This window comes from Chiloscyllium plagiosum, chromosome 22, assembly GCF_004010195.1.
Source record: "Chiloscyllium plagiosum isolate BGI_BamShark_2017 chromosome 22, ASM401019v2, whole genome shotgun sequence".
NCBI classification, from domain to species: domain Eukaryota; kingdom Metazoa; phylum Chordata; class Chondrichthyes; order Orectolobiformes; family Hemiscylliidae; genus Chiloscyllium; species Chiloscyllium plagiosum.
The window spans coordinates 59,199,968-59,216,203 of NC_057731.1; the positions used below are offsets into that span (position 1 = coordinate 59,199,968).

At 44.1% G+C, this 16,236-nt stretch overlaps 1 protein-coding gene across 1 annotated transcript in view; it reads left to right on the plus strand.

Moving 5' to 3' along the window:
* LOC122561369 (protein kinase C delta type-like) overlaps positions 1–16,236 on the plus strand; it is a 107,447-nt gene that overhangs the window by 89,735 nt on the left and 1,476 nt on the right. The window contains exons 13-17 of the mRNA XM_043713126.1: positions 3,503–3,594; positions 5,126–5,188; positions 11,638–11,776; positions 12,072–12,260; positions 13,808–13,936. Coding sequence (XP_043569061.1) covers positions 3,503–3,594; positions 5,126–5,188; positions 11,638–11,776; positions 12,072–12,260; positions 13,808–13,936 — 612 coding nt within the window. The remainder of the gene's footprint in view (positions 1–3,502; positions 3,595–5,125; positions 5,189–11,637; positions 11,777–12,071; positions 12,261–13,807; positions 13,937–16,236) is intronic.

The following is a 16,236-nucleotide window of genomic DNA, read 5'->3' on the forward strand; positions in this document are numbered from 1 at the left end:
TACATCCTCAAAAAATTCCAGAAGATTAGTCAAGCATGATTTCCCCTTCATAAATCCATGCTGACTCTGACCTATCCTGTTACTACTATCCAGATGTGTCGTAATTTCATCCTTTATAATAGACTCCAGCATCTTTCCCACCACTGAAGTCAGACTAACTGGTCTATAATTTCCTGCTTTCTCTCTCCCACCTTTCTTAAAAAGTGATACAACATTAGCCACCCTCCTCCAATCCGCAGGAACTGATCCTGAATCTATCGAACTCTGGAAAATAATCACCAATGCATCCACGATTTCTCGAGCCACCTCTTTCAGTACCCTGGGATGTAGACCATCAGGCCCCGGGGACTTATCAACCTTCAGACCTAAGAGTCTCTCCAACACCAATTCCTGGCAAATATAAATGCCCCTCAGGTCACTTTTAAATCTTTTCCCCCCCTCACATTTAAACCTATGCCCTCTGGTTTGAACTCCCTACTCTGGAGAAAAGACCTTTGCTAGTCATCTTACCTATGCCCCTCATGATTTTATAAACTTCTATAGTGTCACCCTTCAGCCTTTTTGCACCCTTTCCACTTTCATAACATCCTTTCTATAGCAGGACGACCAAAATTGTACGTAGTACCCCAAATGTGGCCTCACCAATATCTTGTGCAGCTGTAACATGATGTCCCAACTCTGTACTGAAAGATCTCAGCAGTGAAGCCAAGTGTGCCAAATGCTGCCTTCACCACCCTATCTACTTGTAAAGCCACTTTCAAGGAACGATGTACTGGTCTGTCTTTTCGATAACAATCTCCAGGGCCCTACTACTATATATGCAAGTCCTGCCCTGGTTTCCCTTACTAAAATGCAATCTCTCTCATTTATCTGAATTGAACTCCCTCTGCAATTCCTCAGTCCCCTTGACCTAATCGGTCAAGATTGGTTTGTAATCTTCGATAACTTTCACTGTCCACTATACCACCAATTTAGGTGTCATTTGCAAACTTATTAACCAGGCTTCCTATATTCTCATCCAAATTGTTTATATAAATGACAAACAATAATGGACCCAGCGCCAATCCTTATGGCACACAGCTGGCAAACCAAAGCATCCACATCCTTTTGGTAATGTGGCGACTAGAACTGTACACAGTATTCTAAATGCGGCCAAACCAAAGTCCTGTACACTTTTAACATGACTTGTCAGCTCTTATACTCAATACCCCATTTGATGAAGGAAAGCATATCATATGTCGTCTTGGCCACTCTATCCACCTGTGCAGCCACCTTCATGGTAAAATGGACCTGCACTCCCAGATCTCTCTGCTCATCAATTTTTCCCAAGGCTCTTCTATTTATAGTGTAGTACGCTCTCGAATTAGACTTTCCAAAATGCATCTCCTCACACTTGCATGGATTGAACTCCATCTGCCACTTCTCTGCCCAACTCTGCAGTCTGTCTATATTCTCCTGTATCCTTTTGACAGACCCCTATGCTTTCTGCTACTCCACCAATCTGTGTCCTCTGCAAACTTGCTGATCATACCAATAGTGCCCTCTTCCAGATCATTTTTGTATATCACAAACAACAGTGGCCCCAGCACTGACCCCTGTGGAATAGCATTGGTCACCTTTCTCAATTTCGAGAAACTCCCTTCAACTACTACTCTCTGTCTCTTGTTGCTCAACCAGTTCTTTATCCACTTAGCTAGAACCCCCTGCACACCATGTGACTTCACCTTAGAACATAGAAAAATACAGCGCAGTACAGGCCCTTTGGCCCTCGATGTTGCGCCGATCCAAGCCCACCTAACCTACACTAGCCCAGTATCCTCCATGTGCCTATCCAATGCCCGTTTAAATGCCCATAAAGAGGGAGAGTCCACCACTGCTACTGGCAGGGCATTCCATGAACTCACGACTCGCTGAGTAAAGAATCTACCCCTAACATCTGTCCTATACCTACCACCCCTTAATTTAAAGCTATGCCCCCTCGTACTAGCTGACTCCATACGTGGAAAAAGGTTCTCACGGTCAATCCTATCTAAACCCCTAATCATCTTGTAATCACCTTCTCCATTAGTTTACCATGGGGCACCTTATCAAATGCCTTACTAAAGTCCATGGATGTGACATCTACAGCCCTTCCTTCATTTATCAACTTGGTCACTTCCTCCAAGAACTCTTAAGTTTGTAAGGCACGATCTCCCCCGCACAAAACCTATGTTGCCTCTCTCTGATAAGCCCATTCTTTTCTAAATATAAATAGATCCTATCCCTCAGTACATTCTCCAGCAACTTTCCCACCACAGATGTCGGACTCACTGGTCTGGAATGTCCCAACTACCTGTTTTGAACATGGAGGGGGGCAACATTAGCAACTCTTCAGTCCTCTGGTACTTCACCTGTGTTTAAGAACGCTACAAAGATAACTGTCAGGGCCCCAGCTATTTCCTTTCTCGGCTCCCTCAGTAACCTGGGATAAATCCCGTCTTCTAGTGGTTATCTAAAAAAAATCCCTGACATTCCAAAATCAATAAGTAACAATTTGTTTATCTAACAGTGAACAAATTACCTAAACTATTAAAAACTGAATAAATCCCTTCTAGCTAATAACTATTCCCAAGTAAAACTAGATTCTAGTGGTAAGCTGTTCCTATAAATAAAACTCCCACTTATATACAAAAAAAAACCCAGAATTTAGTCTGTCAAAATTACAGCCAGCACTTCCAGAATGTGTTGTACCTTCTCCATCATTGGTATTGTTGTTATTTAAATGATGCTTTCTTGAATATATAGATGACTGTGCAAGCCAGCAACTCTTGAGAGCTGAGGGCCATTAGTTCTGTGAGATAGCAGCTAACTCTGGGGTATTTGTCCAATTGCCCCCTTTTTATATCATTGATGATATATCAATATTTCTCACAATAGGGTTGGCCCGATGCTGTCAAAACCATCAGATTTAATTTTAATAGGTTTTTGGGTATCTAAAGTGCTTGATTCAAATTGATTGGCTAAATTCAAAAGCCTGTTGTCTTGGTAAAAACTGCTGCTTGGCCTGCTAACTATACATCTATTCGATACAAATATTTCTGTTCGGGTGCTCTGTGTACTTGCAAACTCAAGCTGCGGCTCTCAGGCATCCGTTCTAATTTCTAGGCACAGAAAAAGTGCCATCTTTTAGCGGGACCACGCAATGCTTTATTCCCCTAGCATTTTATAAACCCCAAATTCAAACTTCCTGCCTCCCAATGTACAATTACCCAAATTTGCAACAGTAGGGTAGCAGGTGGAAATTCAGGCTATCCCTGATGGGCTAAATGGCTTCTGGCTCGGGAATTGATGCTGGTGTTAGTGGGTGGTTCTGGTAGGTTTGGAGACTGAGTTGGGATTCATGGGACTGTTGAACAGATTTATTCTGATGATTGGGTTGATGATGGATTGTAGATTGTGAGAAAATTGAATTGCACTCTGTGAATTCAAAATCTGAAAATTGATGGTTTACTTTCATGGACAGGAGCATCTATTCTTTGTCATGGAATATTTGAATGGTGGTGACCTGATGTTCCACATTCAGGAAAAAGGACGTTTCGATCTGTACCGAGCGATGTAAGTCAATCCTCCACCTAACCTCGGTGGTAGTCGCGGTTTTCGAGTATTGAGCTAAACTATCCCACCCCACTCCTCTCCTCGTCTCTAACTTGTTCACTCTGAGTTTTAAAACCACGCCCATCCTGAAGCAGTTTTGAGAGGAGCAGTTTACCCTCCTGTTCTGCCCAATATTGACCCCCTCAATTAAACACAACACAGAATTCTGATCAGTAACACATGGGAGCTTACTGCGTGTGAATTGTCTGCCATGTTTCCTACATGACAGTAGTTATTGTAAAATGCATCAGGCTCTCTTGGAAAGGTGAAAGCTGCTGTAGGAAAGAATTCCCCTCTACAGTTCAGCTTCCTTTAATCAGTTTGTCTGGAGCTAGATGTCTGCAGCTGTTGCAGCTGAGGTTTTTAAAATGTCCCATTGCCGTGAGATTAGTGAAGACTCCCAGATTGATGTTACCGTTCTGATACGATGATTTCAAATACTGTGCTGTGTTCTTGGATGTGAAATGTCAAAGTGCCAGACTCTCAACAGAAATTCCCTAGAATGTATGTTATGGAAAACTCGCCTTCACTGCCCATCTCTGGTTTCCCAAGAAGAATGAGGTGCTTGTAAGAGATGGAGGTGCTATCAAAGTAACTTGAGTTACTGTCCTCCATCTTGAGAATTGAATGCACCAGGGTGAGGCATGGCTAGAGTATCCAGTACCTATTGGCCAGTCGTCTTCCTGAGTTTGCACTCCAGTCAATCTTTATTTGTCAGTTTTTATTTGAAGTCAGCTCTGTTTGACCTCTCTGAAAGTTTGTATTATGTGTTGTTTGGGAACTTGGGCTCTCGAAGAAAATGAGATTTTGGTGTTTCACTCTTTGAAGATGGCAATTTTATTTTTAAAGAATCAAAACAGAAAAGGACTAGACAATTTACATGGTGAGTGTTTATGACCCAGTAGAAGACATAGATGGAGAGGCCAAGAAGGTGAAATATCTGGTAGCTTCAAGATAACTAATGTTTCCTTTTGAGTTAAGTGAAAAAAGTCAGAGTTAACCTGTGTCTTATGGAAGACACACCAAATAAGAAATTAAGAAATAAAGATAGGACTAATACTTCACTGTGGTTCAATGTCTGTTAAGAATATTGCTGGGAAAAAGTTGAGACTTTTGCCGTTTATGGTAAGATCTTTTAAAATTCTGAGGTTTTTTTCCCCTCTTTTATGTAATAAACTTGCGTTCTTTTGTTGAAAGTATGTTGGCAACCTTTTGTGAATATGTTCAGTTACTGATCTCCATGGTAATCAAATCACAAACCGTAAAACTTAGGATCACCATTCTAGGCTTCCCTAAGATCAGTCTTTGTCTGGTATGATTACTAATTGGGATTGCAATACTTCAAAAGCTTTTACTCAACGGTATGAGTACCCAAAGAACAAAGACAGAGCTAAGCTTCACTGTGTAAATGGTGAGTGGATCTTGTAGAATCTGTTGTAAAGTTTTTGATGGATGGCATATGTAACAAAATGGTTTGCTTCTGATTCAACAGGTTTTATGGAGCTGAGATAATCTGCGGATTGCAATTCCTGCACTCAAAGGGGATTATTTATCGGTGAGTGTGAGGATCATTCTGAGAGTTACAGGATACTGCACACTGTCACCTTACAGTTGGACAGAGACAGTGGGACCTCTTTTGGGGTAATTGCAAGTTGGTTGAGAGTGGAGGAAATGGGTCTTGTGGACCAAGTGAGCTCAGAGGTCGTGAGGGGAAACTCTATTCCCTTCAGTATAGAAACAGGCCCTTCGGCCCAACAAGTTCACACCAACCCTTCGAAGAGTAACCCACCCAGACCCATTCCTCTACCCTATATTTACCCCTGACTAACGCACCTATCACTATGGGCAATTTAGCATGGCCAATTCATCTGGCCTATGCATCTTTGTGATATTAAAGTGAATAAAGATGGCACCATCTATGATCAACAATGGAAAAAGATTAGATCCAAGTGAGATGGGAGACTGAAGGGGCTAGCTGCCACCGCATGGGCTGTGGAAGCTCCGAGCAAGAGGAGAAATCACGCTAAGTACAGTGAACTCAGAACAGGAATGAGCTGGAAGTTGATGTTTGTAAAGTTACAGAAACAGAGGGAAGCAGTGAAGATGTTTTGGTGAGAGTCTCGGTTTGTGGTTTGGCCAATTGAGTATAAGGACTTTAAAGGACAGGTGAGAGGGTTGCACCAAGAATGAAATGCTCAACTGAGGAGACAGGGCAACAGACACAGATGTTAGCATTGCCCAACAAAGCAGCTGCTTCTGCTCATTCACTACAGAAACCCTCACCCATGCCCTTCAGAATCTCAGAATTGTTATAACGCAGGCGGAATCATTTGGCCCATTCTGTCTGTGCCAGCTCTGAGCATATTGATTTGGTGCCCATCCCCTGATATTTCATTTGACCCTGTACATAATTCATTGATCTCTATTTATCATTTATGTATGTCACCCTCAAAGTCTCAGTTAAACCTGCCTCCAGCACATTTCCAGGCAGTGCCTTCCTAACCGTAACGACTCGATGTGTGAAAAAGGATTTTCTCATATCACGTTTGTTTCTTCTGCCAAATTCAGTTTCAGGAGCTGAGAAGTAAGTGAAACACAGGATCCTGAGGGCAGTAATCCTGAGAAATACTACCTGCATGATGAGCTTCACCATTTAGGCAAATGCAGATCAGAGAGGTAAACTCATGGCCTGAGGAGAGATTTAGATTTTTGGAAACATTTGGATCATTTTTGGGAAAAGAAGAAGCTAGGCTTCTCCTGAGCAGAAAAGGAACTAATGTCATTGCTGAGAGAATAACCAGTTTAGTGGGAATGGATTTAAACTTGTACATCAGAGGATGTGGTTAGACTAATGGGCCTAGTTCTAGAAGTACCAAAGGGCAAAAGAGAGAAGATGGAGAACAGGGAAAAGGAAGTGAGGGAAGGCTGGTGTGATAAGTGAACAAAGAAAGCATAGCCTTCCAATTGGCAAGAAAGTGAAAGGCGGGGTTAAATTGTGCACATGCAAATGCATGGAATAGAATGAATAAAATTGGTGAATTTGAAGCTGAACTTGCTCGAGAGAGAGACATGACATAGCATTGACACAAAAGTGTCTCAAGCCAGAACAGGACAGGATATTTAACATGGCGAAAGTCACGACTGCAGATGCTGGAGATTAGACACGAGAGTGTTGTGCTGGAAAAGCACAGCAGGTTCGGCAAGCCCTTCATGATGGATGTTTAACATGCCAGGTTATAAGGCTTTTAGCAGAAATGGAATGGGTAAAAAGGGAAGAAGTGCAGTAATCTTGGTCAGAGATAATACCTTTAGCCTGAACCCGATGTAGTTCCTGAATTAAAATCTATATAGTTGGAGGAGAGATACAGGAAGGGAGTGGTGACCTTGTTGGATATTTATTATAGAGGGGAAGAAAGTAGAAGAGCGTTTGTGGGTAGATTACAGAAATCTGCAGGACAAGTAGAGTTGTGATGGTTAATGAATTCAATTACTCAGGATAGATTGGGAAAAAGGTAGTGTGTGGGCCAAGGAAGGAGAGAAATTCTGCAATGTGTCCATGTATACTGGAACAGTATATTTCCAGTCCTACCAGGGAGGGAGCTGTGCTGGATCTGGTTCTAAGAAAGGAGTCAGGTGATGGCCTAGTAGTTTTATCACTGGACTGTCAATCCAGAGAGCCAGGAGATGTTCTGGGGGGTGGGTTCGAATCCTGCTTTGGCAAATGGAAGAATTTGAATTCAATAAACCGCATATACACAAGATAGAACAGTACAGCACAGGAACAGACCCTTCAGCCCACCACATCTGTGCCAGCCATGATGCCATTCTAAACTAAGCCACGTCTGCACATGGTCCATATACGGCCACTACAGCGGACAGCTGAAACTGACAACCGGAAGCGGCAGGGACAGGCCACTATAAATGCCGGAGGAAACACCACAGAAGCGCTTCACAGGAGGCTCCCAAGCACTGAGGATGTCACCTAGATAGGGGACGAAACGTTTGTAACAAAAACTTCCAGCTCGGCGAACAGAACCACAGCAACGAGCACCCGAGCTACAAATCTTCTCACAAACTTTGAACATATTTCTCTATTCCCTGTCTGTTTGTATGTCTTCTAAATGCCTGTGTTTTAAAGCTAAAACCTGCCTGTCGCATCTCCTTTCAAACTTCCCCTCTCACATTAAACTTATGCCCCCTATTATCTGACATTGCCACCCTGGAGAAAAGACTCTGACTATCCACTCTATCCATGCCCTTCATAATTTTATTAAATTCTACCTGGTCACCCCCTCAGCCTCTGATACCCTAGCAAAAACAATCCGTTTGTCCAACCTCTCCTTTTGACTAATCTGGAATTAAGAGCCAGTTACCAGGTCGATTCCAAGGATGAAAAGGCTGCCATATGAAGAACTTGGGCTTGTACTCACTGGAATTCAGAAGAGTGAGAGAGGATCTGACTGAGGTATATAAAATGCTAAAAGGAATTGATAAGGTAGTTGTTGAACAGATGTTCCCTCTTGTGAGAGAGTCTCTCATGAGGGCATAGAGTGAGTGGAGGTAGGCTCAGAACTGAGATGGGGAGAAATCCTCTGAGGATTGTGAATCTGTGGAACTCACTACCCCAGACTGCAGTGGAGGCAGTGTGTGGTGCTGGAAAAGCACAGCACCTCAGGCAGCATCCAAGGAGCAGGAAAATCGACATTTCAGGCAAAAAACCCTCATTCCTGATTAAGGGCTTTTGCCCATAATGTCGATTTTCCTGCTCCTCTGATGCTGCCTGGCTTGCTATGCTTTTCTAGCACCACACCCTCGACTCTAATTTCCAGCATCTGCAGTCCTCACTTTCGTCTTCGTGCAGTGGACGTAGAATCAATCACCCGATTCAAGAAAGTAGTAGATATGTTTCTGATGAAAAACTGAATTACCTACTCCCGCTCATAATTCCTACGTTCCAAGAGTCTAATGGTGACTACGAATCCATTGTAGATGGGAAAACCCATCTGGTTCACTAATGTCCTTTAAGGAGGAAAGCCTACATCCTTAGCTAGTTTGGCTTATGTGACTTCAGACCCGCAGCAATGTGGATGATTCCCAGCTGTCCTCTGGGCAATTAGGGTTGGGCAATAATTGCTGTCCTGGCCAGTGGCTCCCTCATTCCATGAATTAATTTTTTAAAAAGGCCAAGTGCAGAACATCAGAAAGGAGGAGCACTTGGAAATTAGCACTAAAAATCAATCCAGGATTAAGATAACAGTCTGGAAAAGGGCAGATTTTAGGGATCTAAAAGTTGATTGTTTTATCCACCAAAATGCATTACCGATGAATTTGGATACAAGGAGGGGGAGAAGAAGAAATGTAGTGGTATCACACGGCAGCAATTCACCAAAGGCCCTCTGACAGCACCTTCCAAACCCTTGTCCTATCTAGAAGGACAAGGGCAGCAGATACATGGGATACTGCAAGTTCCCCTCCAAGCCACTCACCAGCCTGACTTGGAAATATATCGCTGTGTCTTTACTGTCGCTAGGTTAAAATCCTGGAGCTCCCCCCTATAACACCCCTATTCCCTTCCTAAACCTTGTGTCATAAACTCAACAAAAAAAAGCAGCTCTCCACTACTTGTCCCAGAATAACTGAAGAGTGGCTGGTACCTGGCCTTGGTGCAGAGTTACAGACACTTGGAGAAAGTGAGTACTGCAGATGCTGGAGATCAGAGTGTGGTGCTGGAAAAGCACAGCCGGTCAGGCAGCATCTGAGGAGCCAAAGCTCAGAAATGAGGGGTGGCCCAAGAGGGCTGAGAGATAAATGGGGGTGGTGTGGGGCTGTGGGTAAGGTAGTTAGGAATGCAATAGATAGATGAAGATGGGGGAGGGAGGAAGGAAATGTGGAATCTGGTGAAATCCACATTGGTCCTGCGTGGTTGGAGGGTCCCATGGTGGAAGGCGTTCTTCCTCCAGGCATCAGGTGGTTAGGGTTTGGTGATGGAGGAGGCCAAGGGCTTGCATGTCCTTGGTGGAAGGGGAGTTGGTGTTCGGCCACAGGGCAATGGGGTTGGTTGGTGCGGGTGTCCCAGAGATGGTATCTGAAGTGTTCTGCAAGTTGGCGTCCTGTCTCCCTGATGTAGAGGAGACCACATCGAGAGCAACAGACACATTAGATGATCTGTGTTGAAGTACAGGTAAATCTGTCAGATGTGGAACGATCCTTGTGGTGCCTTGGACGGAGGTATGGGGGGACGTGTGGGGCAAGGTGCTGAAGTTGGAGGATGGTTTGGTGGGAGGCATGGACCTAACAAGGAGGCAATGGTCTCTCTGGAACGCAAATAGGGGTGGGGAGGGAAATGCATCCCTGGTGGTGGGGTCTGTTTGTAGGTGACAGAAATGGTAGAGGACGATGTGATGTATCTGGAAGTCGGTGGGATAGAAGATGAGGACCAGGAAGGTTCTGTCCTTATTGCAATTGGAGAGGGGTGTTGTTCAAGGGCAGATATGCAGGAAGTGGAGGAGATGTGCCGGAGGGGATTGTTGACTGTGTGGGAGGGGAAATTTGCAGTCTTTGGAGAAGCAGCCATCTGGAATGTTCTGTGGTGGAGTTGGTCTGCCTGGGAGCAGATGCAGCAGAGGTGGAGGAATTGCGGATAAGGGATAGCACTTTCACAGGAGGCAGGGTAGGAGAAAAATTGGCCTCCCAGAATTTCGCCCCCTGTCCACTCCCCGCACCTTGTTACTCCAACCTCCCTGCACCTGGATGTAAACCTATCAGCTGCATTTAAGAGAGAGAACCTGTCCATGATTGGAGGAGCAAGGCCTTATCATTTCCTTCTATTCTGTTGATAGGTTGACGTTTTCCTGTTTCTGTTGGTGTTAGTTTGGACAACTCTGACCTCAGTCAGCAATCTTTCTCTGGGTGAAGCTTGCTCTGTACACACCCACAGTGCTGGGCTGTCCTAGATATTTCCTTCCACACTGTTTGAACAAAAAAGCAATTGGAATACAATTCACAGTGGGTTCCAGTGCCTTGTGTAGCAACACCTTCCACAGTTTCCTTGGTTTAAAGCAGTCCTTTTCCAACTTTGGTCCACACTCCAAATACAGAGTAAACTAAAGAAATGTGATCTTTACAATCTAATCCTGTCAGAACGTCAAAACTTAATTTTCATGACTGTTTAAAATATTGCGTTTAGGTTATATGTTTGCTCACTGAGCTAGAAGATTTGTTCTCAGATGTTTCATCACCATGCTTGGTAACATAACCAGTAAAGCGCTAGTGTTCTATCTGCTTGCTATTTATGTGTCTTGGTCTGTTGTGGTGGGTGATATCATTTCCGGTTCTTTTTCTGAGAGTTTGGTAAATGGAGTCCAAATCAACATATTTGTTAATGGAGTTCTGGTTTGAATGCCAGGTCTCTCGCAATTCCAGTGCATGTCTTTGTTTAGCATGTCCCAGGAAGGATGTATTGTCCCTGTCAAACTGGTGTCCCTCTTCATCTGTGTGTATGGATACCAGTGATCGTTGATCAGGTCATTTAGCGAGTTAGCTAGTTTCCTGCCTGTCTGTCCGATGTAATGTTTGTTGCAGTCCTTGCAGCGTCTTTTGTCTATGACGTTCGTTCTGCTGCTTATTGGTGCAGGGTCCTTTTTTAAATTCATCAAGAGCTGTTTTAGTGTGTTGGTAGGTTTGTGGGTTACTATAATGCCAAGGAGCCAAAGTAGTCTGGTCGTCATCTCCAAGATGTCTTTAATATATGGTAGTGTCTCTGGGCTTGTTGTGTCGTCGTCTTTAGGTTTGTTGTGTAAGAATCGATGGATTGTGCTTATTGGGTACCTGTTCTTGAATACATTTGTCTAGGTAATCTTCACAAATTTTCACAAAAATCACAAAGTATTGTTTTTCAATTCTTAGTGTCTAGGTTAGTAATCTCTCATTTTCCATAAATTATTGTTATAATTTAAAAACTACAAAATAACTTCCCAGTTTAACTCTCTTGGTCTTTTGTTGCAGGGATCTCAAACTGGACAATGTGATGTTAGACAAGGATGGACATATCAAAATCGCTGACTTTGGGATGTGCAAGGAGAATGTGTTTGGAGAGAACAGAGCTACCACTTTCTGTGGAACGCCAGATTATATTGCACCAGAGGTCAGTGCTTTCACCATGCTGGGAATCAGTCCAGCAGCTCTCTGCTTCATTCCTGGGGATGACCTGAGAGAGCAGGAGGAACGTTGTTGCTCTTGGGATCTGTCCTGCTGTTACTTGTGACAATTGTCCTGTGTCTTGTGTTTTCTGACTTGCTCTAGTGTTTGCTCCCTCATGTACCTTGTGCTGGGCTCTATGGGCCCAGGCTGCCTTCCTCCCTAGCTCCACATCCCAATCTCTCCCTGCTTCAATCTCTCAGAATCTTGATCCCTCTCTTTGATGTTTCCTTTGCTGCTAGATCTTACTGGGCCAGAAATATACTTTCTCGGTTGATTGGTGGTCATTTGGGGTGCTTCTATATGAGATGCTGATTGGTCAGTCACCGTTCCATGGTGATGATGAGGATGAGCTGTTTGAGTCAATCCGGGTGGACACTCCTCACTATCCTCGTTGGATCACAAGGGAATCCAAGGACATCCTGGAAAAGGTACGTAACTGCCTTTATGGCAGGAGCATTCAGTCGTTTCTCTGAAGAACAGTTAATTGAAGAATTGATGATGTCATCCTGCTCTGGTCAAGTCCAATTGAGTTGAAAACCAGAGAGGTAATGTTGCAGCTGTACAAGGTGCTGGTGAGGCCACACCTGGAATACTGTGTGCAGTTTTGGTCTCCTTACTTGAGAGAGGATGTATTGACACGAGAGGGGGTGCAGAGGAGGTTCACTAGGTTGATTCCGGAGTTGAGGGGGTTGACTTATGAGTAGACTGGGATTATATTCATTGGAATTGAGAAGAATGAGGGAGGACCTTTTTTATAGAAACATGTAAAATTATGAAGGGAATAGATAAGATAGAAGTCGAGAGGATCTTTTCACTGGCAGGCAAAACTAGGACAAGAGGGCATAGCCTCAAAATTAGAGGGAGCAGGTTTAGGACTGAATTGAGAAGGAACTTCAACCAGAGGATTGTAAATCTATGGAATTCCTTGCCCAGAGAAGTAGTTGACGCTACTTCAGTAACATTTTTAAAGCTAAGATTGATACTTTTTTGAACAATAAAGGAATTAAGGATTACAGTGAGAGGGTAGGTAAGTGGAGCTGAGGTCATAAGATCAGCCATGATCTTATTGAATGGCAGAGCAGGTTCGAAGGGCCAGATGGCCTACTCCTGCTCCTGGTTCTGATCCATTCTGAATCATTCAGTCTGGAGACTGTGTGTGTGTGTGTGTGTGTGTGTGTGTGTACTGTTCCATTTGTGATGTTATGATACCTTATATCTGGAGCATTGAAAAACTGACTATTCATTGCAATCTTTGCTTAACTCCTCCTTGAGATTACTTGGTATCTAAAATCAGTGAGAAATTAGACAGGTATAAACCCAGCAATCAGTTCAATCCCTGGGAACGGGCTGTTGTCTTGCCATGATTAAAGTGGTGCTGGAAAGGCACAGCATGTCAGGCAGCGTCCGAGGTGCAGGAATATAGACGTTTCAGACAGGAGCCCTTCATCAGGAATGAAAGGGCTCCTGCCTGAAACGTCGATTTTCCTGCTGTTTGGAAGCTATCTGACCTGCTGTGCCTTTCCAACACCGCTCTAATCTTGACTCCAATCTCCAGCATCTGCAGTCTTCACTTTTGCCTGTTGTCTGTATGGCTCAACACCAATGGTTTTAAATGTGTTGGCTTTTTTAAAAAAAAAATCCCTGCACCATATCTCCCTGATCTCCAGCTTTCCAGCCCTCCAAAATCTCTGTTTTTAATTGCAGCCTCTCCAGCAGCTCCATGTCTTGAGCTGCCTGGGATTCCCAACCAAAACTTATTTTTGACTCAATTCAGGTTATGGTGTCTTGCACATCTGTGTGGGGCTTTATAGGTACGTGAACCAGCACCTCCTGGCCCAGAGATAGAGACACTACCACTGAACCATTCAAGATCCTTGGGACTTTGTATTATGTTTTTTTATTTGCTAAAGGTCTGGAAGTAGATTATTGCAGTTTGTTGCTACAGATATCACATACACTTTGTTTCTTATTTCAGCTCTTTGAAAGAGATCCAACAAAGAGACTTGGCATTGCAGGAAACATCAAACTACATAACTTTTTCAAAACAGTGAACTGGACAGCATTGGAGAAAAGGGCAATTGATCCTCCATTCAAACCCAAAGTGGTGAGATTCCCCTCCTGCCTCACCCTCTTGAAGCCAAACAATTCATCACTGTGCCTGTCTTTCACTCGTGACGTCCCTCCTCCTCTTCTCCGCCCCACCCCACCCCACCCCACCCCACCTCTGTTTCTCCCTCTCACTCTCTTGTTAAATCTGTGTGGGTAGAGTTGAGGAACCACAAAGGGAAAAAAGACAATGATGAATGTTATGTACGGGCCTCCTAGCAGTAACCAGGATGTGGCAAAGAAAATAAATCAGGAGATAGAATAGGCATGTAAGAAAGGCGCTATTACAATTATCACGGGAACTTCAATATGCAAGTGGACTGGGAAAATTCGGCTGGCAGCAAATCCTAAGGAAAGGAATTCATGGAATGTCTGAGTTTTGTTTTTGTTTAGAGCAACATGTGGTAGGTTCCACCAGGGAACAAACCATTCTAGATTTGGTGATGTGTAATGAGGCAGACTTGATTAGGGAGCTGAAGGCGAAGGAACCTCTAGAAGGCAGTGACCATTATATGATAGAATTCATCTTGCAGTTCGAGAGGAAGATGATTAAATCATATGTAACGGTATTACAATTGAGGAATTGACAAAGACCTGAGGGAAGAACTGGCCAGGGTTGATTCATTGAGGAGGTAACGAATAAGTTAGACAAAGAGAGAGTGGACATGACTTATTTGGATTTCCAGAAGGCCTTTGACAAGGTGCTGCACAGGACACTGCTACAGAAGGTAAAAGCCCTTGGAGTTAGGGACAAGATAACTGGCATGGAGAAGGATTGGCTGACTGGCAGAACTCAGCAGGTGGGCATAAAAGGGTCTTTTTCAGGATGGCAGTGACTAGTGGAGTTCTGAAGGGGTCAGTGTTGGGACTACAACTATTCATGCTATACGTTAATAATCTGGATGAAGGAATTCAGGGCATTGTTGCTAAGTTTGCAGATGAGACAAAGATAGGTGGATGGACAGGTAATGTTGAGGAAGAGGGGAGTCAGCAGAAGGACTTAACAGGCTAGGAGAATGGGCAAAGAAACAGCAGATGGAATTCAAGTTATTCATTTTGATAGGAAGAAGAGGTGTAAGACTAATTTCTAAAGGGGGAAAGACTTCAGAATTCTGAAGCACAATGGGACATAAGATTCCTAGTTTAGTATTCTCTGAAGGTTAACATGCAGATTCAATTGGCAGTTTGAAGACAAATGCAACATAAGCATTTATTTCAAGAGGGCTGGTATACAAGAGCAGGAATGTTCTGAAGCTGTATAAGGCTCTGGTCAGACCACATTTAGAATGTTGTGAGCAGTTTTTTAGATTAGATTAGATTACTTAGTGTGGAAACAGGCCCTTCGGCCCAACAAGTCCACACCGAAGCGCAACCCACCCATACCCCTACATTTACCCCTTTAACCTAACACTACGGGCAATTTAGCATGGCCAATTCAGCTGACCTGTACATCTTTGGACTGTGGGAGGAAACCGGAGCACCCGGAGGAAACCCACGCAGACGCGGGGAGAATGTGCAAACTCCACACAGTCAGTCGCCTGAGTCGGGAATTGAACCCGGGTCTCTGGCGCTGTGAGACAGCAGTGCTAACCACTGTGCTACCGTGCCGCCCACTGCCCTCCCCTTCCCTCCCCCTGGGGTCCACTGGGGTCTGTATCTAAGGAAGGATGTGCTGGTATTAAAGAGGGTCCAGAGAAGTTTAACAAGAATGATCCTGGGGGATGAAGGGCCCAAAATATGGGGAGTGGTTAAGGGCTCTGGGTTTGTACTCGATGTAGTTTAGAAGGATGGGTGGGGGGAATCGTGATAAAATGTACAGAATTTTGAGACTTCTGAATAGATTGAATGTGGAGATGATGTTTTCACTTTAGAGAGACGAGGACCTAGGGCAAATCCTCAGAGTGAAGGGATGACCCTTTAAGAAACTGTGATGAGGAGGAATTTCTTCAGCCAGAGGGTAGGGAATCTGTGGAACTCATTGACCTCCACAGCCCTCTGTAGCAAATCATTCAGGTTTGTGATTGTAAGGGGATCAAGGTTATGGGGAGGAGGCAGCAGAATGGGGTTAAGAAAAAGACCTGCCATGATTTAAATGTCAGAGCAGACGCAGTGGGTTGATTTGGCCTAACTCTGCTTCTACATCTTATGGCCTGCTACACCCTCGTTTTTTTTTATTTGACTCCATCTCCCTCCCCCACTGCCCTTTTCACTCCCCTTTTTCCCCCCCCATCTCCCTTCACCCCCCTCCCCTCTATCCACTCCCTCATCACCCCTTCCTCCCTCATCCCCCCATCTCCC